The 24,857-nt window shown below is 41.1% G+C and overlaps 1 protein-coding gene across 1 annotated transcript in view; it reads left to right on the top strand.

The window, feature by feature from the left end:
- LOC139742528 (adhesion G-protein coupled receptor G4-like) overlaps nt 1-24,533 on the top strand; it is a 46,247-nt gene extending 21,714 nt beyond the window's left edge. Inside the window, exons 11-25 of the mRNA XM_071653059.1 lie at nt 1,611-1,845; nt 2,453-2,556; nt 3,146-3,383; nt 4,159-4,318; nt 4,893-5,039; nt 13,413-13,604; nt 14,078-14,123; nt 14,703-14,797; nt 16,063-16,190; nt 16,850-16,879; nt 20,931-21,226; nt 21,887-21,956; nt 22,389-22,789; nt 23,423-23,536; nt 23,920-24,533. Of these exons, the coding sequence (XP_071509160.1) occupies nt 1,611-1,845; nt 2,453-2,556; nt 3,146-3,383; nt 4,159-4,318; nt 4,893-5,039; nt 13,413-13,604; nt 14,078-14,123; nt 14,703-14,797; nt 16,063-16,190; nt 16,850-16,879; nt 20,931-21,226; nt 21,887-21,956; nt 22,389-22,789; nt 23,423-23,536; nt 23,920-23,981 (2,318 nt within the window). The 3' untranslated portion in view covers nt 23,982-24,533. The remainder of the gene's footprint in view (nt 1-1,610; nt 1,846-2,452; nt 2,557-3,145; nt 3,384-4,158; nt 4,319-4,892; nt 5,040-13,412; nt 13,605-14,077; nt 14,124-14,702; nt 14,798-16,062; nt 16,191-16,849; nt 16,880-20,930; nt 21,227-21,886; nt 21,957-22,388; nt 22,790-23,422; nt 23,537-23,919) is intronic.
- The last annotated feature ends 324 nt before the right edge of the window (nt 24,534-24,857 follow it).

Below are 24,857 nucleotides of genomic sequence, written 5' to 3'. Positions count from 1 at the left end.
GAATACAAGAAAAAAAAAGCAGAAAGAAAACTAGAAATGTCGCTATGGTGACTGATGCCTTCGCCATAATGCATGATTCTCCCAATAGGTGTACAGTACAATGTCTTCACAATGTGTGATGACAGTTTCACATAACTGGCAAAATATTGATATGACAGGTTTGTCAGAAATGTCTTGAATGTTCACTTTTCTCAAACTGGGTTTGCTATAATTGTCTAAGAGTGCAGGTACATATATTTGGGGAATTGAGGATTTTAACTTGACTTCTGACCGACCTTGTTATAAGTTTATGCATTGAGTAATTTTTAAGGTATGAAGATTAAGAGTGTAATTACAGTACAAAACATTTGTACTGTAAAGAGTGTAATTACAGTAAAAAAGAGTGTAATCACAGTACATCTAAACCTGACCTTTGATCTTTGACCTTCTGGCTGAAAATTTCCCAGAGAATCTCCAATAGGTAATACATGTATATATTAAATTTTAAAACTAATAATGCAAGCATTGCATATACTAGTATATGAGGGAAACAGTACAATTTTGAGGAGTTGACCTTGACCTTTGACCCCTGACTATTGACCCATGACCCCTAAATTCCCTAAAATAATCCCTGCCAGTCAGTACATGCATATGTACCAAGTTCCATGAAGATATATTGAACCATTTGAGAGAAAAGTGAAATTGCAACATTTTCACCTAATCTTTGACCTTTTGACCTTTGACCTTATGACATGAAACTCTCTCTGGAGAATCTGTACACAGTAGTACATGTCTACACTAAGTTTCAATAAAATACCTTCTGGCATTGCATAGATATGGGGGAAAAACATTTTTAGCATTTGAACTTGACCTTTTGACCTTTGACCTCTGCCTGATTTCACTAAAAAACCCTCAACTATTTGCCCCATCATACATCATCCTTGGACCAAGTTTGGTGAAAGCTGCTTCACCCAGTTTTGAGTTATCACGTAAACAGATAAATTTTAGGATTTGACCTTGATCTTTGACCTTTGACCTCTGTCCGATTTCACTAAAAAACTAATCATGTAATTGTCCTATCATACATCATCCTCAGACAAAGTTTGGTGAAATTTGCTCTACCCAGTCTTGAGTTATCGCGTAAACGGATACAATTTCATGATTCGACCTTGACCTTGACCCTTGCCGATTTCACCCAAAATCTAATCAAGCAATTGCCCCATCATACTTTATACTTTGACCAAGATTGGTAAAATTCCAGTCAATATTTCTCAAGTTATCGCGTAAACGAATGCGGACGGACGTACGTACGGACGTACGGACAACCCGAAAACATAATGCCTCTGGCACCACTTCGTGGCGGAGGCATAAAAAAATAATGTCCGCCACACCAGACTGCTAGAGAGTGGCGTGATCAAGTGTGGTGAGTTGTGCACTCTTAAAAAAAAAAATGATTTGGTGAATCAATACTTTAAATGTTGGCACTCCTTCAACTTTTCTGTAAATGTTACATTTCATACCACTGATGATGGCTTTATAACAATGTACACAGTATACTTACATGAGTTGTCTGCTGTAGACCCTATGTGCTCAGGCAAATTAATACAGATACGTCCATATTGTTTTCCCAGTTGCCAGCACTGTGCCCACCTTTACGCCGTGGCAGTCTGCAGCCGCCACATCGCGGCCAACCACGAGCTCGATGACGACGAACCAGTCCGAGTATTCGACCACCTGTCCCGAAGAGACCCTATCGGACGAGCACGGTCAAATCACATGGGCAGAGACAGCTCCGCGTAAGATAGCCGATGCAGCTTGTCCTTACGGCTATGTCAGTTCACCGTCAACGCTAGCTTCTAGGCAGTGGTGAGCAGTATAAAATATGCGCGTCGAGACAACGCCGCCAACAGTCAGTCGCCAGTCTGCTGTATCTTCGGGGGGGGGGGGGGGGGAGAGGTAGAATTTATCCTGAAAATATGTGTAAGCGAGACAGACTAATTACCCGACACCTCTTCATTTTTTTAAAATGACATATTTCACGTTCTCGTTTTCTGTTTCTGAGATGTATCTTCTGAAGTAGTGCTGGTCCGTTGTCCTAGAAAAAAAATTCTTTATGGTGAATTGTATAATTATTAAATTCCTTTTACACCATGAAACCACACACGGTATAGTGGCTGAGGTCCCGTCCAGAGAGGGAGTTTCGTTACACTTGATCTTATCGTAGGATTTGCTTCGTATTGAAGTGATCTGTGATACTATTTTGCGACGACTGCACCTTATGCTACGATGGATAGCATGTGTTCTAGTTGTGTTTTGATGCTTTTCTTTTGTTGTTGTATCAAACCCAGCTGCATATTTTTTCCAGAGTCATCCGTCACACATGGTGACGTAAAGTGAGTCCAGACACGCCTAGAAACCCTTCTGATTGATTTTCATATAATATACAATATCTTCGGATGTATCCATTTCTCAGCACCCTAGTCTCTGACAAAGCCGTTTGGAACAATCCCGATTTAGACGGATGTCTCAATGCAACTGCTGCACTGCTGATGCTGGCCAACACTACTGTAACACCTGGTAAGATGACGAAACACCTAACCTTTATCTTAAGACTTAAAATTGGCTTTACAATCACACCGTAGCTACGCAGTGCATGTTTTGAATTCCTTTTTGTTCCCGCTTTTTCTTAATATTATTCTCTGATTGGTTTGTCAGATTGTATTTGTAATCTAAGATGCCTATTTAAAGGCTGGACTGGTTGAAGACCCCTTGATCTGTCACATGACAGGGGAAATCCCGCCTTATTCATCATGAAAACAAGAACAAACAGAACTGCGTCTCAATATGATATAATAATAACAGTCCTAATTGAACGCGTAGCACTGCTTTAGAGTATGTATAGTTTGCAGGCACAAACCCTTGTTGGTCGTAAAGGAGTCTGTGCCAAGACTGCTACATGCGCCACATGCACTGTCCCATAGGCCATGTACTGTACCCTCGTTGAGAGCAGCTATACAGCAGAGGGAATATGAAAGAGATGCTTAGGCACAGACTCCTATACGACCAACAAGGGTTTGTGCCTGCAAACCAGAGTATGCATGCGGCGCCAGTAGTGCTACACTTAGCAATGTCTCTGACGTCACGGTGTTTTTCTCCGAAAATGCAGAAAATGCAGGGAATATCTCTTCCGAACTGCTGACCTTGACGAGATTGCCGAAAACTTTGACAGAAGACGACATTACCCTCGCCGTCGACACGATGGAAAATATCGTCGAGGTCGCCGGCGACTTCGGGAACAACAGCGAAGCCGTGGTGGAAAACGTGATCGAGACGGTGGCCAACCTCACCGGAGCCAAGATGGAGATCCTGCTCGCTAGTCAACAGAGAGATGAGAGTGCAGCTAGGTGAGTGGTGATGGTACAAAAGGAGGGTAGCAAAAAAGTCATTTAAATTTGAACACAAAGTAAGAAAGTTTTGAGCGTTATTTCATTAAAACCCAAGTGATATCAGGCGTAGTCATGATAGACAAGTGAGATGAGGCGGTGATTATCATCACCTCAAAACATCAAACTATATAAATATATAAATATATAAACATATATATATATATATATTCATATATATATATACATTTTGTACAATGCGCAGAGAGTCGTTGAGCGAGTCATGTGATGTTCTGGTCGACAATTCAGGAATTGCAAACCCTTGTATCTAAAAATGATTACCGGTACTCAATTATATAGTTTTCCAAGCCTATATAATGTCATGTTTTGATGTGAAAGAAACACCTGATTCTTAGAAAAGAAGAAGATAACTTAAGTTAGTGAAGACTTGTAAGAAGGTGAAAAGCGAGATGAGGGGATGAAACCATTCTACATTCTTTAACCCTGTCTATGCCAGTGAGTCAAAATGTCACACACAAACCTATAGACAGGTAACAAATGTGGCACGTAGCGAGTTAAATAACATGACGATGCTCAATGCTACACGTGAATCATAAGATACCACATCTCCCTTCATTTCATATCCGATATTAATGAAATTTAGCTACCACCATGTTTTGCCGATTTTACCACAGTTAATGAATGCCATCTAAAATACACCATGGAATGTATCCCACAACCATGGCGGATTCATTGAGGTATGATATCTAGCCGCTTTTCCCGATTCATACGACAGAATTCTCCACCTGGTCGATGAGTTAGCCCTCAACGTTCGTTTCGAGGACGCCGTCTTAGAAGCGACCACCGACCGCGTCGACCTCGTCATTGTCCGCATCGAGGGTGACGTTGAGGGCGTGACGCTGAGGAGCGTTCTCGACGGCGACGGCCATGCTGTGGTGAGTTACTTCCCCTCCGCTATTTCTGTCTCAATGTGTTTGTTTGTGTGTGTGTGTGTGTGTGTGTGTGTGTGTCATTTAAGCTGGTAACAATCGGGAGATATAATATAAAATTTCATAGTGTGTTTTTTTAGCACATTTCTCCACAAGTTGCCGAGACATTTTGATGGATCCTCTGCCTCCTCTGTTTGATTGTAATCTCGACTCATTATCAGATGATTCTATATCGTATTTACGTACGTTTTCTCCCCGGTGAAAAGGCCGGTATCTTAGTAAATGACCTGAATCGTACTTGTCCATGCACTACGACTTCTGTGTTTGGAGTTCAGCCGATAACAAAAAGCAAAAAATAAATAAATAAATAAATAAATGAAAATAGGAAAACGAAGAAGCAAAATGCACCTGACATGGCCTGATATATCCCCTCATTCACTTTTCAATCTGAAAGACAATGATGGCAAAGCTTTTAGAGATATCCCTTCGTGTGTTCTTGAAGTGCTATACATTGAAACTTTATTTTCTCTTTCCTCACACAATCTTATACTGTTTTACGTAATCGTGTTTACCCATAAAGCCCGTGCTCACTCTGAACGGAACGGACCCAGAGCCCAACCTCGCGGCCCAGGCGTCGATTGAGCTCCCAGCTACGTTGTTTGCAGATTACAAGGATATGTTTGATAGGCTTCGATTCGTGATATATAAGGACGTCACCTATTTTGAGGTAAACACTTTGATCTCCAATATCATGAATGTGCCTTCAAGAGTTTATGGAAATTCAATAAGAAAGAGAGAGAGAGAGAGGGGGGGGGGGGGAGATATTGCCCTCACGCCAGACGGGCAAGTTGTCGAAACTCACAGAACAATTTAAGCACTCACAAAATTGAGTGTTGTGGTTTAGCGGATGTTTCTGAAAGGAAACATGATCATACTTTAATGTTCTTTTTTTCTACTATTCCTCCTCTTCGGCTTTGCCAATTAGTCTTGTCTTTTCCAGTTGTAGGGCCTATTTGTAATTTTTAGCTAAATAAATAACTGAATAGATGATAAGTTGATATAAAAGAATAAATGAATGTATGAATTGTTACGACCAAAATCACTCCGAGAATGATCGCACAAAAGAAACAATCAACTGATGTTCAGGCGGTTTATTGACAGTGATATTGTGGGTACAGACTGGTAATCGGCGTCACATCAGTACAACAATGATCAATAGAAACAGTTATAAATCGGTAGTGGAATCACTTACACGTATTAAATAATCCTTTGAAAGTGTCCAAATACGATGTTCGATGCACAGACGAATGATCCGCGACGCACCGATGAATGATTCCTCCGACGTAACTCCAGAGGCGCAGGTTACGATAGTCCACGGTATAGATCCGGGGTAAAATCCACGATATGTGTCCACGGCGAAACGTGCAGAGTCCAAACGTTGTGACGACCACGTCCAGTTGATGCGTTGAATGATGATTCACTTAATAATGTTCAGCTAGGAATCCAGCCCGTCACAGCTTTGCCGTAGCAATGTCCATTGATACAAAAATATGGAGTCCAATGAAGGCACATTAATTCTCTGCAGGCAAAATGTCTCCCAGGCCAAGTATCTCCACAAACATAACAGGTCAGCAGGTAACACAGGACTGACTATAACAAGTCGCTTCAGAGCCAGAAGTGACGTAACTCTCAGAGCAGAGGTGTTGGGTACTCTGCCTACTGCAGAATTTCTCTAGCTTATATACTATCTATTCACCCCTTCTAGCACATTCTGTAACTCTCTCCAACCTGGGGCCACACATTCTAGCTAGTCCAAGTTCCAGGAATCCTGGATGACTCACTGCCTAACTATGTACAAATTACAAAACATCATTACCAAAAATAACTACCAATCACATTGGGCTACAGGGACAGTGCCTCACTCAGCCAAACATGTAAGCACTTCCCAGAAAATTCTGGAAAGGGTGAAATCATTCTAGATTGAGTGAGTTATAATGTATTTCCTGTTACATGCATGTACTCTATAGCTACATAGTATACCACCTAGAAAATTCTCCACTGATCTGGTCAGCCTGTATGTACAATATCTATACCACATAGAATGTTCTCCATTAATCTGGTCAACCTGTGTACATGTATACACATTAAAACAATCATGCATGCAGTACATCACACATGCACATAACTACTAGTGTGTACATTTGTGACACCATCCCCCATGGGAAAAAGAAAGCCTTGCCGTAGCAAGGGTTTCTTTTACCTTCACAATGTCTCATTATCATTTATAATGAATGTGAGGTAAAATCCAAATCAAGCTACAATAATCACATACTATCACATGCCTTTTGGATAGCTGTATTAATTCCATGTTCTCTTTTCATGGATACCATTTACAATGATATTGCTTGGATTCTCGGAGCTTATACAATCATATCAAACTGTTTTGCACACATTAATGAATATGCTAAACACATACACTGGAAATGATATGCGGTGAAAACTTTTCACCTTTGATACTCTCTTCATGTTACACTCTTGACAGAGCGTCGGCAATTACATTGTTTTTGCCTGCCACATGTTTGATTTTGAGTGCATATGGCTGCGTCATCATGCTCCATCTGAACAACCTGTTGTTCTTCATTTTGAACCGGTCTAAAAAGACCAAGGGGTTGTGGTCAGTATAGACCGTGATCTCCCCTTTGCTATTTGTCAAGTACACTTCGTATTGCTGGAGGGCAAGGATGAGACTGAGAGCCTCCTTCTCAATTGTGGAGTACTTCTTCTGGTACGTGTTCAATTTTTTGGAGAAGTAGCTAACTGGTCGTTCAGTGCCTTCTTCATCTTCTTGGAGCAAAACCGCTCCCACTCCTACATCGTTAGCATCTATTGCCACCTTGAATGGCTTTGAGAAGTCAGGAGCTGCCAAAACAGGCTCATTAGCAAGGACTGCCTTTAGTTTCTCGAAGGCTCTTTGACACTCATCAGTCCAGGTGTACTTTGCCTTGCCCTTCAGCAGGTTTGTTAGGGGGGTGACTACAGTGCTGAAATTCGGTACAAATTTCCTGTAGAAACCAGCCATGCCCAGAAATCTGAGCAACTCCTTCTTGGATTGGGGGATGGGAAAGCCTAGTATAGCCTCTACCTTGGCTTCTCTTGGCAATACTTGTCCCTGACCGACTACATGCCCGAGATACACTACTTTGGCCTTTGCAAATTCAGTCTTTGCCAGATTAATCACCAATCCGGCCTCCTTGAGTCGATCAAAAAGTTGCCGCAAGTGTGTAATGTGCTCCTCCCACGTGTCACTGTACACTAGGATGTCATCAATGTATACTACACAATTGTTAAGTCCGGCAATGATTTGGTTTGTCAGCCGTTGGAAGGTGGCCGGAGCATTTTTCATGCCGAATGGCATTACTTTGCATTGGAACAAGCCATCTGGTGTAGCAAAGGCAGAAATCTCTCTGGCTTTGTCGGTCAAGGGCACTTGCCAGTATCCCTTTAGAAGGTCTATCTTACTGACATATGCAGAATTTCCGACCCTGTCAATGCAATCTTCTAGTCTGGGAATGGGGAAAGAGTCTGTTTTCGTCACGGCATTCACCTTTCTGTAATCTATACAGAATCTTTGAGACCCATCCGGTTTGGGCACCATGACGATTGGAGAGCTCCAACTGCTTTTACTCGGTTCTATTATGTCATTGTCTAGCATGTATTGAACCTCTTCCCTTACTTTTTGCAGTTTGCTTGGGTTTAGTCTGTAAGGGTTTTGCTTGATAGGGTCAGCATCTCCTACATCAACATCATGTACAGCCAGAGGGGTGCAGCCTGGTTTGTCTTTACACAATTCTTTGTACTCATGTAACAGACTAGTCACATCTTTCCTCTGATTTTCAGGTAGGTAGTTCAGTGCCTCATCTACTTTCCCTAACATCTCTGAGTTAGACAACCTGGCACTAGAGGGCTCACTTCCATTCTCATCTTGAGCTTCTTCCTCTTCATCTACTTCTTCTACCACCTGAGCTACACCTACCGGCTGACTAGCCTTTCTCTCATAGTACTCTTTCAGCATGTTTATGTGACACACCCTCTGATCTTTTCGTCTGTCTGGCGTACTGATCACATAGTTCACATCATTGAGTTTCTTTTTGACACAGTATGGGCCACTAAACTTGGCTTTCAGTGGTTCACCTTGTATGGGCAGCAGTACAAGAACTTTGTCACCTGGGTTGAAAGTTCGGGCTTTGGCATTTTTGTCTGCCTTTCTCTTCATAGAGTCTTGTGACACTTTCAAGTGTTCCCTAGCTACCTCACAAGCCTTTGAAAGCCTTTCACGAAACTTTGACACATAGTCAAGTAGGTGGACCTCATCATCCTCAGTCATGAATTTCTCTTTGATGAGCTTCAGTGGGCCCCTAACTTCATGACCGTACACCAACTCAAATGGGCTGAAACCCGTCGACTCATTTGGGGAGTCCCTCGTTGCGAACAGCAGGAAAGGGATGCCTTTATCCCAATCCTCGGGATACTCCTCACAGAACGCCCTAATCATTGTCTTTAGGGTCTGGTGGTAGCGCTCCAACGCACCTTGGGACTGGGGATGATAAGCTGATGACTTCAGCTGCTTCACACCCAAACGATACATCACCTCTTGAAATATGCCTGACATGAAATTTGACCCTTGGTCAGACTGCACTTCCTTGGGCAACCCATACCTAGTGAAAAACTGTACTAGAGCATCTACCACAGTCTTAGCAGTGATATTTCGCAATGGGATAGCCTCTGGAAACCGTGTAGACATATCCATGATTGTCAAGAGGTACTTATGACCCGACCTAGTCCTAGGCAAAGGTCCAACACAGTCAACTAGAACCCGACTGAATGGTTCTTCAAACGCAGGTATCGGAATCAATGGCGCCGGCTTCACTGAATGCTGTGGTTTACCAGCCACCTGACATGTGTGACAAGTCTTGCAAAACTCAGCCACATCCACATTCAACCCTGGCCAATAGAAATGCCTCATGATCCGATCCTTTGTCTTTCTGACGCCTAAATGGCCGCCAACAGGTAACTCGTGAGCAATCCTCAAGATCTCACCGCGGTAACTAGGAGGGACAACAACTTGACGGACCACCGTCCAATCCTCATCAGCTGGCCTATGGGGAGGTCTCCACTTCCTCATCAAAATGCCATCTTTGACATAATAGCACTCAGGGACCTTTTCAGCCTCAGCCTCAGAACACGCCGTCTGAGACAAGCCTTTCAACTCAGAGTCTGCCTGCTGTGCTTCAACCAAGGAAGACTTGCTAAACAGCCCATCACTGTTAGCCTCGGAGCCTAATACAGCAACCCCATCATTCAAATCCTTGAAAAAGGTTTCTGCCAACCAAACACCGGAATTCTCCTCCACATCAACAGAATCCGCATCATCTTGAACAGCTCTACGAGCCTGAGACCTAGTCACAACACAATCTGGGAAAATCCCAGGAAACTCCTCCTGCAACTGCTCAGTTTCAGCAACCACCACTGGTTTCTCCGAAACAACTGGAAACGCAACCACCTTGTCCCCAGCCAAGTCATTCCCCAACAGGAAATCAATCCCTGCCATGGGCAACTCAGGAACAACTCCAACAGTGACAGGACCAGAAACTAGGTCACACTTCAAATCCACTCTATACAGTGGCACTGACATATAACTGCCATCAACAGTCTGAATCAAGACTTTTGCATTCACTGCACTATCTGGTGGAAAAGTCATACCACCATCCACCATCAAGGACTGAGAGGCCCCTGTATCCCGCAGGATGACCACTGGCTTACCTGCCTCACCAGAAGTACATGGGGTCACCTCACCATCAAACAAAAAGCTACGATAGCTCTCATCCACCTGCTTCATCCTATCTTTGAATTTGGGAGATTGACTTTCAATGGCCTGTGTTTCACTGAACGGGACACTGTTTTCGGGTAGGACACTTTTTGATATGACAAGTCCCAAGTCCTTCTTTGTTTTGTTTTGCAACTTCCAACACTGTGACTTTACATGCCCTGTCTTGTTACAGTGAAAACATTTGATGACATTTGCACTTGTACTGGACCCTTTGTCAGATTGAGGCTTTGGTGCCGATGAAGTTTCAGAACTCGTGCCTTTTTCAGGACCAGCATTCTTTGGACTGCTCGACTGAATTTTGTCTCTCTTATTTCCAGAGAAATTCCTGAAAGGTGGTCTGTTGTCATTTCTGTGGGTCAGCTCATACTCATCAGCCATCAAGGCTGCTTTATGCAAACTTGTCACTTTGTGATCATCCAAATGCGACCTCACACTGAAAGCAACACTCTTTTTGAATTCTTCCAAGAGAACAACCTCACGTAGGTTATCAAAGTCCTGATCCACTTTCAGGGATCTGTACCACCTATCAAACATCATTTCTTTTTCACGAGCAAACTCAACATGTGTCTGGCCTGATCTGCGGTACGAATTTCTGAACTTGTGTCTGTACGCCTCTGGCACCAACTCATAAGCGTTCAACACTGCCTTCTTGACTGTAGCATAGTCACGTGATTGCTCTTCAGAGAGAGATGAGTACACATCGGCTGCTTTGCCGACAAACACACTTTGAAGGAGCAAGGGCCAAAATTCCTGTGGCCAGTTCAAACTGTTAGCCACCTTCTCAAATGACACAAAATATGCATCAACTCTGCTTTCTTCAAACTTTGGCACCAATCGAATGTTCTTGGCCAAATCAAATTCAGAGGGAGCCTTTTCATGATTTCCAATTGTCCGTGCATGAGTCAATTCCATCTCACGCAACTTCATTTGCTGCTCCATTTCGAATTTCCTCATTTCTATTTCTCTTTGTTCTCTTTCCCTCTCTCTTTCCATTTCTCTTTGTTTTTCCTTTTCCTTCATTTCCATTTCTAGTCTCATCTTCTCTTTCTCCAGTTCTAATTCCCTTGCTCTTTCTCTCTCCTTCATTTCCAATTTAGCAAGCTCAAGCCTCGTTTGATCTGAAATTTGAGCTAGATCTTGAGTGTCAATTTCTTCTTTGAGCTCCATGTGACCAGCTACCAAGTCAAGAATCTCTGCCTTTCTTACACCTTGTGGAACATCAACATTCAAATGCTGTGCAATAGCAGTCAAATCACATTTGCGTAACCTTTGCAAATCCTTGAGGGACAAATCTGTCCTCTGAACAAATGCCTGAACATCCATTGTACTGATTGACATTGTCACACTGTATTACATACAATATACAATTGAGCAATCAACTCAACCGGTATTTTGTCTGTACCAATATTCTGGATTCCGGAACGTTCCAAATTCTAAGTTTTGGCTTAAATTCACTTCCCGGACAAGCCCCCAATTTTGTTACGACCAAAATCACTCCGAGAATGATCGCACAAAAGAAACAATCAACTGATGTTCAGGCGGTTTATTGACAGTGATATTGTGGGTACAGACTGGTAATCGGCGTCACATCAGTACAACAATGATCAATAGAAACAGTTATAAATCGGTAGTGGAATCACTTACACGTATTAAATAATCCTTTGAAAGTGTCCAAATACGATGTTCGATGCACAGACGAATGATCCGCGACGCACCGATGAATGATTCCTCCGACGTAACTCCAGAGGCGCAGGTTACGATAGTCCACGGTATAGATCCGGGGTAAAATCCACGATATATGTCCACGGCGAAACGTGCAGAGTCCAAACGTTGTGACGACCACGTCCAGTTGATGCGTTGAATGATGATTCACTTAATAATGTTCAGCTAGGAATCCAGCCCGTCACAGCTTTGCCGTAGCAATGTCCATTGATACAAAAATATGGAGTCCAATGAAGGCACATTAATTCTCTGCAGGCAAAATGTCTCCCAGGCCAAGTATCTCCACAAACATAACAGGTCAGCAGGTAACACAGGACTGACTATAACAAGTCGCTTCAGAGCCAGAAGTGACGTAACTCTCAGAGCAGAGGTGTTGGGTACTCTGCCTACTGCAGAATTTCTCTAGCTTATATACTATCTATTCACCCCTTCTAGCACATTCTGTAACTCTCTCCAACCTGGGGCCACACATTCTAGCTAGTCCAAGTTCCAGGAATCCTGGATGACTCACTGCCTAACTATGTACAAATTACAAAACATCATTACCAAAAATAACTACCAATCACATTGGGCTACAGGGACAGTGCCTCACTCAGCCAAACATGTAAGCACTTCCCAGAAAATTCTGGAAAGGGTGAAATCATTCTAGATTGAGTGAGTTATAATGTATTTCCTGTTACATGCATGTACTCTATAGCTACATAGTATACCACCTAGAAAATTCTCCACTGATCTGGTCAGCCTGTATGTACAATATCTATACCACATAGAATGTTCTCCATTAATCTGGTCAACCTGTGTACATGTATACACATTAAAACAACCATGCATGCAGTACATCACACATGCACATAACTACTAGTGTGTACATTTGTGACAGAATAAAAAGAAGAAAAATACATTGATTGATACATGAATGCATAGGTAAGTACATTTATTGATATGTAGATGAATGAGCATCATATCAGGTAGCCTACTACATGCAAATGGATGCATAGGTAGGTAAATTACTATGGTCTGGAAAATGTCACAGCTGTGGAATGGTGAAGAAAACACTTGAATGACATCGATGCTGCCCGATTCAAACTGCAGAATATGCTTTGTTTCATGAGAGACTCTTTCATTTTTAATGGTTTTATTTTATTAACCTAGTAAACCTACTGCATACATTCTCTACAACTCGCCTTCTTACGTCCTGTTGAATGCCGTCCCTAGCATTCACCTACTGTACCTCTAGAAGACCCTAACAAACGTCCTCCGAGGAGAGTGCATGCTCGCACAACGAACGTGATGTTACCGAGAACCATTTTGATGGAGTCTCAAAAGGAAATGTCAGCACAAAGCTCTCATTGCTAATATCAGTCTCTATTTCGCTCAATGTTGTCTTGATTTGTGTTATTTTGGAACAATTTCAAAACTTCCATATTTCTGAGCCCGATTTTGATGAAACTTTTAACAGCATGACATTCTGTTCTGTTGTGTGCATTGAAGATCATCCGCAAAGCCGGTGAGACACGCTACAGTGATGAAAGAACGAACACGCCTGCCGTGGTTAACACGTCCGCCGGTGACGTGGAAAGGGATGCCCTCAACAGTGTCGTCATCTCGGCCACTGTAGGGGATCTCGATATAACAGGGCTGAATGATGGTGTAAAGACGTCATTCGTCCACCAGAGCCCAAAGGTGAGATCAAAATAAAAATAGGAAGTGATATATCGTTATTCCGAACATGAAATAGAGTTCGTTAATCCAAACAATTGTAGCGCTGTTCAAAAGCTTAGTTATTCTAGAAGCTCGGTAATCCGAAAATGAAATAGGACTCGTTAATCCAAACATTTAAATGACGCTTTTCCAAAGGTTCGTTATTCTGCAAGTTTGTTCATGCCAAAAATGAAATAGGGCTTGTTAATCCGAATATAGAATTTGTAAACTCTGAGAAACTGCGTTACCATACTCCTTCAAACGTCTGATAAGCAAATATTTCACAATCAGCAAACCTTTCTGTGTTTGTTTGTTTGTTTGTTTTAACTCAAAATGACTGACTTTGTCTGGCAGTTTTGTGTGTCATATGTTTACAGATAGCACACTGCTTATCTAGTCTGAAGCAGTTTTGATTTGATCCATGAAATAAAATGTCTGACTGGTTCTTCTTTCAGAGAGCGGACAATCCCACGTGTGTATTCTGGAACTCCAGTGGATCTGGTTAGTATACACAGTACAGTAGCAATATTTCATAACCTATGGGAAGAACATTTACACATGATTTAATGTTGGACGTAGTGCTGAACAACTCTGATGTGTTCATGAGTGATTGTAAACAAACACACAAAACAAACAAACAAACAAACCAAACTAAACTAAACCAAACTAAAGCAAACCAAAGAAAAATCAGAATATACAAAAGTCAATTATTAGAAAACAGAATGCCTTGTTAGGTATCCGTGTGTCCTGATAGAAATATTTCGTATTTATTATTTTTCCTTTGTTTAATTTGTTGGTTTGCCTAATTAGATTCTGTCGTCAGTATAGTACACGTGTAAGCGGGCTACCAGGATTACGCACTCTTTGTTGACATCCTGCCTCTTAAAGATCTGGCAATGTCTTCGAAATAACGACAAAAACCTTATAATTCATCATACCTTATTATGACATCAAATTTGGACACCAAAGTTTCACACGTATGTGTCGAGTGAATACTATCTAGCTTTTAGAGCATTTATTTGGTAAATCTTTGTTGTCTGTCATTTCTGCATTCCCATGGGCTTCATTTACTGGGTTAAGGGTCATGGTCGTCGGAAGGTTGCCACGTTTTGTCAAGTGAGGATAACAGGACGGAGTGTGAATGCGACCACCTCACCAACTTTGCGCTTCTCATGGTTAGTACATGCATCATCGGGCTGCTCGTAATTTTTGATCGCACTGTTGAATTACTGAACATGAATCTGATCCTGAAATTCTGTTCCTCATATCTTTGGTCAGAAACTAACTAGCGGGACTCTGGCTTTATTACTTTTTCGAAAAGTTATGAACAATATTAGTTTGTATTTTGCATATTTCTCGCTGGGCATGACATATTTACAGCAAACTAATCTATGCTGTTGTCAATCAAATATTGTGCACATACCGATGTCTCACACCACGTTAAAGCTGGGACAGCATATAATATGAACTCAAAATGGAAAATCAAATCTATTTTTGTTGTTGTTGTTGTTATGAGACAATATTTTGATAAAAATCTATCCCTTGCTTTAATTTGTATGTGTTGGTATCATCCAGCAATTTTGACTTTTAGGGTGAAAATGGTTATAGTTTCACATTATTGATAAAAACTCACAATGATTATTTGTCGCATTGTCTCAGTCCAAAGACCAATATCAGAGAAATCCACTGGAAGAGCTTTGGAGGTGATGTCATCTGCACCTCACATGACTTTTTATGGATAGTTGCGCCATTATCAATAATATCATTCGGTGTAAACACACAAAAAGTTCTTTAACTTCCTTGTTATGTTCAAGTTTTAAGAAACTGATTTTACTTTATAGATGTTTTCTTTGTAATGTTACTCTCAGTAAATAAGATCGTATGCTCGATCTGTATTGTTATAAACACCGTAGTGAAAAAGAAGGAACCAGCCTGAGTTTCGAATCTGCTTCACATACTGCTTACCGGGCCGCGACACAACCACTGAGCTGAAGCCACTCTATGGCAGTGACACCGCCATGATGTTAGAACAAAATAGCCAAAGCCTCACTTTTCTTTCATTTACTCGTTGTCTTATTCATATCCCAGGCCAGGGCCCCGTTTTTATAAAACTTTTTATCAGTGACAAGTTGTCATAGTTGTTATAAGCTACTAAAATCCCTGCATCTTATTGGCTAAGAGCAAATTTGTCACAGAAATGTGGCAGTTGTCACTGATAACAAGTTTTATGAAACGGGACCATGTTGATACTTTTTTTCACTTGGTGTTCATGATGACATATCGAGCATACGATCTTATTTAGAGCAATTGTAACAAGGCAACCATTAATATCTGCATAATATGTAAGTCAGAACACCCCTTTAGCGTATTAAAGGTCACTTTCTTCAAGCCATTGTCGTCTAAACAATTGAATTTTGCTTTTCTTTCCTCGCGTAATCAGGATCTTTACGGCGTCACCTCGTCGTACGATGACGGGCATCAGAGGGCACTATCCATCATTAGCTACGTCGGCTGCGGCCTGTCCATCATTGGACTTACCTTGACTTTCATATCTTACATGATGATCAGGTGAGATCCTTTGGACGGTCTTGGCTCTTTGCTATTCTATTTGAGCAAGCATTTTCAAATCATCCAATGTGACACATGAGGAAACAGTGTGTAATGATTTCGGGTGTAGATAATGAAAACATAGTAGATGAGGATGTTAACGCAAGTTTTTATCTTTATTAGCAATTAGAAATGTATTCTTGGGTCTTTTCTATTTGTAGGGTTTCATCTAAAGGGTTTCATTATTACATTTTCAAAAAGTAGTGATATCAAAGCCCCACAATTCTACATCGACCTATGACTACTCGCAAGTTTTCACTTATATTGCCTTTTGAGAGGTGAAAGACGCAAAAAATGGGAGAATTCGAAATATCGTAACACAAGTTGTGTAATTGATCTTAAGTTGCGTGATTAACAACTTCTTTCATGAATCCTCCCTGTTCTGTTCACCTAAATTTCCTCTCTTTAGTAAAACCAACGTAAACATGGTGTTAAAATATTGCTTTTTCTCAAAATTAAAGATTCAGTGAAGTATAGTTATGACGCTATTCACGCGTACATTTTCATTGAATGTAGGCCTACATCAAGACGAATGTTCCTCAGTGTTGCTTTTTTATACTAGATTCGATCCTATTTCCCGGCGATTAAAGCAATCAGATATCCGTGTTTTGATTTCTCAGGACCGTAAAGATGGCCACCAACAAGAAGAGGTAACAGAGTGACCCCTCCTCCTCCCCCTCTCATTACCCCTATTTTCCATTGCATGAATCCTGCACACTGTTCGTATTAAACGTATCACCTGTTTCTCGTTTTCTTCAATTGGTGTACAGGGATTCATTTCCATTTCTCTTCGTAGCTTTTCACTCTCTAATCCGACGATCCTGAATGAAGTTGCTGACATCTGTAGGAAAAAAAAACCTTTCCCGCTACAATCATTTTCTTTCAAGCTGTAGATAATGTTCGTTGAGTGCATGCGTTGTGGAATTACTCAAGTATTTCATTATTGATTTGCCTTATTGTTTTGACGAAGAAAGAGAACATATTATGAAGAGCTTTAACGCAAAATGAGCTAAATCCACTTCTGTTAAATTGAGATATTTGTGATTAAAGCTGCTAAAACAAAGAAAATAATAAACTGATAATAAAATACAGGCTATTTTTAATCATAACTTTTAGAATATTCCTTGTTATGTTTAAAAACAAGTGAGGGATTGCTGGAAAGGCTTAATTTTGCTCTATCTAATAATGGACTTACTTTGAAATGTTTAAAAAATGGCGCTTAGCTCATTTTGCAATACAACTCTTCATATTTTCTTTAAATCTTGGTTAAAAAGCAGACATCACGCGGATAGGAGCTGTGTATGTATAAGTGGTTGTGAGGATTTTGTATGTTAATGTTACTTTGATCATTTGTCCTTTTCTTAAAGCAGAAATTTATAGAGAATCTAGAAATATGACAAGTTTGATATCTACGGAAAGCCAAGAAGCTAGTTAACAAAACTGGATATCTTTTAGACGATGTAACGTTACCCCAAACTGTTTTTGAGATTGAAAAAACACCCAATTTCTATGACCACGTAGCTCCGTTCGCTACAAGAAACTTCGGATTTGAGCGACGTCATCAAATGTGTATGAGCTGATTTGCCGTACGGCTATATGAGACCCGCTCTGGCAAAACCCGAAACTTCTCGGCAAATGTGATTTCGCGCTACAGCCCGAAAAAGGTAAAAAAAAAATGACCTCAGGGACCAAATTGACATTTTGGTATCACGTTGTAGGGGAAATTTTCTAGTTTCTGATTGATATCAACAATATTTCGAAATATAACCTACAAAATGTGGAATTTTGAAGAGAAATGTGGGATGTCAATCTCAAAAGTTGGCCAAAATCTTACGTCTAAAGACCAAATCGCCTTCGCTTACGGCGATAATAACTGTTCTTTTGGCGATCGTGTCCTAGATATTCTGCTTTGAACCCTGACATGTTTGGTACCTACAGAAAGCTCTACCTCTGCTTATTCCAAATATGGTCATGGCATAATGTCATGCTACTCACTTTCATTCATAAATTCGTCTGAAGCATGCGTAAGTTTATGAAAATCGTCTCCCAGACGCGTAAACAGCCTGTTACCAAGACACTAATCTTGATCGAAATACGTGCAACCTACGTGTTATACTATGGGGATCGCTGCAGCAGCGGTGCATGCTTGCGTGCAACACGATTGCTGCTCAGCACGGAAATGTTGCAGTTTCCCGCTTTGTTAGACTGTTCTTTTTAGCAAGTTGAGGTAGAAATTAGAATGTAAACCAACACACAAGAGAAAAAGAAAGTCACATTTTATCTAACAAACCTTCATCATGCAATTTCGAAGAAGAATCAAGCTGAAATCACGGCATCAAGGAATACCTCTTCACTGCCGATTCTGCTGGTACTGTTGTGCGTACACCTGATCACGGCGATCGCGAATCTTGAGCTGCTTACGGTAGGTTTTGTGCTTTTCAAACGTCGTATTTCCGTAAATTTATGGGTGTAAAAATGATTTCCAATCAATTACAGCTCTTTGACTTAGTTATCATCCTTCATGAGTATGTAAGATTACCTCAGCTATACGCAATTCCCCAACAATGATCGATTTGTTGTGTCAATAAGAACAGCAAATTGTGGCTGTACGAAGGAACAGCTGATCACGGCGATCGTGAATCTTGAGCTGACGATAGGTTTTGTGCTTTTAAAACTTTGTTTTTCCGTAAATTTATGGGTGTAAAAAATGATTCCAATGAACACAAACAAACAATTTCACGACGTGAATATATAGTTTTGGCGGACGATTTATTCTAGATTGACAACAAATTACACACAAATTCCCTGAAAAGTGCACACAGTTTGCCTATAGATACGTAAATCCCACTGGGTTGCATACACATTTGGTGACGTCGCAGATTTGGCACTTTTCGTAGCCGTATCGAACTTTTTCCAGTGCTCAATTTTGTAAAAATAAAGATTCTTATATTCAAAGCAGAGACAACTGTATTGCATGATTTATGTCAGAAATTAACCAAAATAACATTAAATGATGGAAAACAGTCAATTTATATGATATTATTTCCTATAAATTTCTTCTTTAAATCTATTACAATTGTATTTGGTACTTGATACCACCATAAGTGATTCCTGTGCACCGTAGTCTTTTGTCAAGATATTATGATACGATGGTAAGTTGTGAATAATATTGACCACTCTGTGTATTTCACCCATCGCTGCTCAATTCTGCATCAAATTGTGATAAAAGATATCTATTTCTGTGCCACACTTCTCCTTGATTTTCATTGTGAAATTTGCTTACTTCTGTCAGATTTTGAAAAGTCTTCACTACTCTCCACAAGGTGACTTAATACCACTCTTCTGTGTCACCAACAGCTAACAATGTTTGAAGAGTTTGGTCGCAAAACGAGTTAGGATATTTGTGATTAAAGCTGCTAGCCCCCCCCCCCCCCCCCCCCCCCCCACTAACAAAGAAAACGATAATAAAATATGATTTTTGTTTAGATTATAACTTCACAAATATTCCTTGTAATATAACAAGTGAGGTATCACTGAAAATGTTTAATTTTTCTCTATCTGATGACGTAGTTAGTTTTAAATATTTGAAAATAGCGCTTAATCCATTTTGCGACCAAACACTTCAACTATTTGCACTTTGTTTCACGGGCGAGACTCGACAAATCACAAATCACCGCAAAGAAATGATGTATCTCATCGGTACTTTATCCTTATCTGAACTGTCCACGATTGCAGTAATAAAAGTCTCAAAGTTCAACATGTGAAATCATTCCTTTCTCTGCTTTGCCACTCGACTTTTTGAATGTACGCCATCTGGAGGAATCTGTTGTGTATTGGATATCTTGGTTTCGAATCCTGCCTAGCTTAGGATCGAAGATTACTTCACACTATTAAGTTCGGTGTATAATAGTGCACATCAGTGGTGCGGTAATCCATGGCCGGGCTACTCTCGGAGAACTGTGAATGCACTATAGCTGGACAGCCTGGGTAGATGGCATAGTCCATCTTTTCTTTTTCATTTATCATCAATGACTTCTAATATGTACAGTATGAAAGGGATTCGTATGCTTAGGACAGAACTTGTATGACATAGCTTACTTTCTAGCTATACGCACTGTTATTCCAATCATGTTACTTTGTTCTCTCTGCGTCACTGTCTGTAACATCGTCTGCATGCCTGTGTTTGTGTGTTCAGTAACGCGTAGAGTAGGAAATATCTTACCTTAATTCTTTTAAGTTTCAGCGTACTCATTCTTCTTGACTGTTAATTCCTGCGCCATTCTATTTCAAGCATCATCTCCCCCCCCCAAACACCAGCATTGATCATTACTGATTTGAAAAATTTTCTGACCAAACCAAATATCAGTTTTACTCGTTTCTCCCTGCGAGAGTAAATTATATGAATTACAAAGGTGCGAGCATGGAAAAGAATAGACAAAATTTGTCTCATTGTTGACTCGTAAACTGCAACAAGCTGGAAATCAATGCCAAGACCTTGTTAGACCATTGTGAACACATCATATTCAATTCTAAAAAAAAAAAACACACACATTCGTACGCCTTTCTCACTAGCAGAGATTATTTCATATGAATATGCAGATAAATACAGTGTTTGTTTGTTTGTTTGTTCTAGTAGGCCTAATTATGTACATTAAACTCATTAAATACTTTGGTGGGAATTCTCCTTATCTCCTCTCTTAGACAACTCCGCAGTGATCGTCGTACTCGCGTCCTGCTCAATCTCCTCGTCGCCCTCCTTCTCATGAACGTCTTCTTCATCGTCGATGCCGCTATCAGCGAATCCGCCATTAGCGAGTCCGCGTCCGGTAACCCTGGCGACGTGTCCTGTAAACTCCTGGGGGCGCTACTCCACTTTGGTCTCCTGACAGCCGTGGCGTGGATGGGCCTCGAGGCCTGGCACATGTACCTCGCCCTGGTGAAGGTCTTCGATAGTTACAGATCACACCTCATGAAGAAAATGGGCGCCATCGGCTGGGGTGAGTCACTGCACAGACCTCATCACAACTGTGAATAGAATGGACCAGCCCGAAAAGATAGTAGCAGAAATTGCTGAGATTTTATGAAAATGAGGCAAACCAGTTTGATAAGAACTGACTACTTGTTGTTGATAGGCTATGCGAATATCTTTGGAAAATGCGCCTTAGTTTGAGATTGGAGTGCTGGACGCATTTTCTTCTACATTAGAAATTTGACTTGTTTAGGCGTAGATGCAGAAGACGCGTGCAATGTTTGAGATGGAGAATTCATAGTCTTTTTTACAAACCTAAAAATCTCTGAGCGTGCATTGAGCAGGAAAACAGTTTTGAAACTCTAGGATTTGGTCCATAATTGGTCTTTGCGAGTGCTTCGTAATGGTTAGGGGAATCAGTCGGAACTAAAGGTGTGCCTCATTGTCATGGCCAACATACTAAATGTCTGGTTCCATTTCTAGCAATCTGAGATTTTCATAAAATACAGATATGATTTCAGCAGTATGATATCAGTAATGCTCCAGTTACCTATTCTAGGGTCGATATCGCGGGCCTATAAAAGCCACTAATTTAGTCACCTATTTTTTTCTCAAATTTTTATTATTTTTAGGACTTGATAACGATGTCGATGCGAATGTCATACGGCTGTTGCTTTCTTATATCCAGGTCTGCCACTCGTCATTGTCGGAGTTACCCTAGGGGTCGACCTGGATCATTACGACTTCTACCAAAACTTGTGAGTTGATTAGGTATTTGTTTTCTCTTTTGACTCTTACTGTGATTAGTCTGGTTTGGCGAGATTTCTGTTTTCCCCGCAAGAAGAAAGTGACAGAACAAAGAGTGAACGACAACCTTGTGTCTTCACATTACTGATTATTCAGTCGAGTTGTTTTTCAGTATAGGAACTGATTGACAAATCGCAATTCATCGACGTAAATGCAAATGTCAGTCAGTTGTAAACTTGTAACTTTTTCACTCTTCTTAAAACTTCTTGATTTTCCCCCCTTTTCACTGCCCCTCCTGTCGACCCTCTTATACGATTTCTATTTTTCATTTTCCCTTCATTTTTCTGGATTGAGTGTAAAGGAAGAACCTGCACAATAAGTCGTTGTAACATCATGTAAAAGTACGAGCGTGTGTATGTGTGTGTGTTTTTTTTCCCCACCAGTTGTTGGTTAGAGGTGGGCGGCGTCGTGTTCTACGTCACCTTCGTGGCTCCGGCCCTCTTCATGCTTCTCTTCAACGCCGTCATCTTCTGCCTGGTCACCAACCAGCTCTGCTCGCTGCGTCGACGCTCGATCTCCTCCTCGGAGAGTTTCGACGGCGCTTCGCAGCTGCGCGCCTCGCTCAGCATCACCGTGCTCCTGGGGCTCACGTGGGCGCTGGCGATCTTCATGATCGGGGAGGCGGGGCTGGCCTTCAGCTATCTCTTCGCCATCTTCAACTCCTCCCAGGGGCTCTGCATCTTCCTCTTCCACTGCGTCCTGAACGAGGAGGTGCGTCTCGGCTGGAGGACGATCCTGTGTCCGCAGTGCCTCACTCTCGAGGAACTGGCGAAAACCAGTTCGGGTAAGAATAAACTTGTTTGTTTGTTTGTTTGTTTGCTTGTTTGTTTGTTTGTTTGTTTGTTTGTTTGTTTGTTTGTTTGTTTCTCTCTCAGTATCTCTCTCCCTCCGTCTTTACTTGCTGGCATGTATATAATTATGTAGCTATTGTCTCTCTTTCCGGTTGATGCGTACGCATGGTGTCGACGTGTGGCACGCACATTGCACAGGTAAAATCGAACTGGAATTACAAAGTTCGAATGAACAGCTTGCATGCTAGTGAATCATGTCGGAACGAGAATGTTGTATGTACCGTGCGGGCAACCCAGAATCTATTATCCTGCACGGATTTATGATAATAATGTTCTTTTGCACATGAGCATCATATGTTGGTGATAATAATGATAATAATAATAATAGTGGCTACTTGTATAGCGCACAGGTCCACTTTTCAGTGCTCATGGCGCTTCAAAAATGAAAAGATATCATATATTTACATGCATATATACATATTCAAACATTTCAACAAATAAGAAAATGGTAAACAAAAACAAATATATACCAAATAAAGAATACAACATATACCAATTAAAAATACAATATTGATCCAATATTAATGACAATGGCGTTAATTTATGTGCTCGGGGTTTTCTCGCAGGTCAACAGTTCAGTAACAGCAGCAGACAAGCCCAGCTTCAAAAGCGACTGACCCTTGAGCGGACGGGCGACCCCAACGGCCACCTCAACCACGAACCGATCATCTTCGAAGAAGGTAATTCAATCTTTCAGCGATAAAAGTGAAAAATTACAATTCCACCACCACCATCACCTCCACCACCGCCCAGCCGAGCACAAAAAAGTACTTAAAATTAAAAGTATGGCGACAATAATAGGCTATAGTTAAAATGATTTTGTCAGTGACGATGCTTGGGATGATTAATGATGAGATTAAGGAAATAAACATTTTAAAGTCATATGATCGATACGGTAGATTGAAAAAAAAAAGGAAATGCATAGTAGCAATGGTAGGCGTGAGAGGATGGAAGTACCGACATCCTTCTGCTGGCATTGGAGTTTTGGAAGGCTGATGTAATCGACCTGACAAATGGGTATGTTTTTCACTAATGCTGTTGTTGTTTGATTCTTCTGCCCTAGGAGTGCCGAAATTCAACCCATTTCAGGTCAGGCCCGATTCCTATCCGGATTCAAGAATCTGAGGACGCAAAAATAAAGAGGATTTGACAGTGCATGGCATTATCATTTGGCTCCTCAGCGGCAGGTTGTTACATCCATAATGCCATGGGCATGGAGTGGATTTTAACGTTTTGTAACAGTCGGGACACCGGCCTCGACGAATATGATGGTCCAACATGAAGAACTTGCGCGATATGAAGACGGAACGCACCGACTTTTTTATTGAAGTTCGTGTAGCGACATCAAATGTCGCTCTCTGTTGTCGGATCTGAAAGAGAACTGACGCTCTGACCCGTGAAGGGAGGAGTTTAAATATGAAGGAGTGTTTTTGTTTAGCTCTTTAATGTTCCATGACAGCTTCAGCACAGCAGACGTGGATGGAAGTAGCCAGGGTTGACAACCAGCAAAGATATGGATTTGATTTATTGATTGTCAAATATAGCAATTTGTAGGCATACCATGGAGTCTGTGAAAATGAAGAGGCTAAAATTGATGAATCAGTAATGGTGACTAATCGCACATACCGAATGCAAAACTACGGAGGAAAAAAATCTTGTTCTCACATTTGAACAAGACAAAAGTTTATGAGGAGTTCAGAACGTCATTGTTTTTGTTTGTGTGTGAAAGGGTGGAAATAGCCTGTGTATAAAATTCAGCTTACAACACCTGACTGATCATGCTTGTAACGTATCGGCGATCAAAAGTAATACTAGTACTCGCTTTATTTTTCTTGTATAAAAAAAGTGATTAAAACCATGTTCGACATAAATGACTGAACTATAAGTGTGTGCACCTTGCTCTGGTGTTTAACCCGCTGCATGTCACATCAATTTGCTGTCTATAGGTATGTGTATGCACATTGTGGTACAGAAAGAGTTAAAGGTGCGCCGACAATGTGC

This window comes from Diadema antillarum, unplaced genomic scaffold (assembly GCF_040938485.1).
Source record: "Diadema antillarum isolate AM-2024a unplaced genomic scaffold, OU_Dant_1.0 seq00001004_RagTag, whole genome shotgun sequence".
In the NCBI taxonomy this organism is placed as follows: domain Eukaryota; kingdom Metazoa; phylum Echinodermata; class Echinoidea; order Diadematoida; family Diadematidae; genus Diadema; species Diadema antillarum.
Note: the sequence above shows the minus strand (reverse complement) of the source record. Positions and strands in the feature narration are given on the sequence as shown.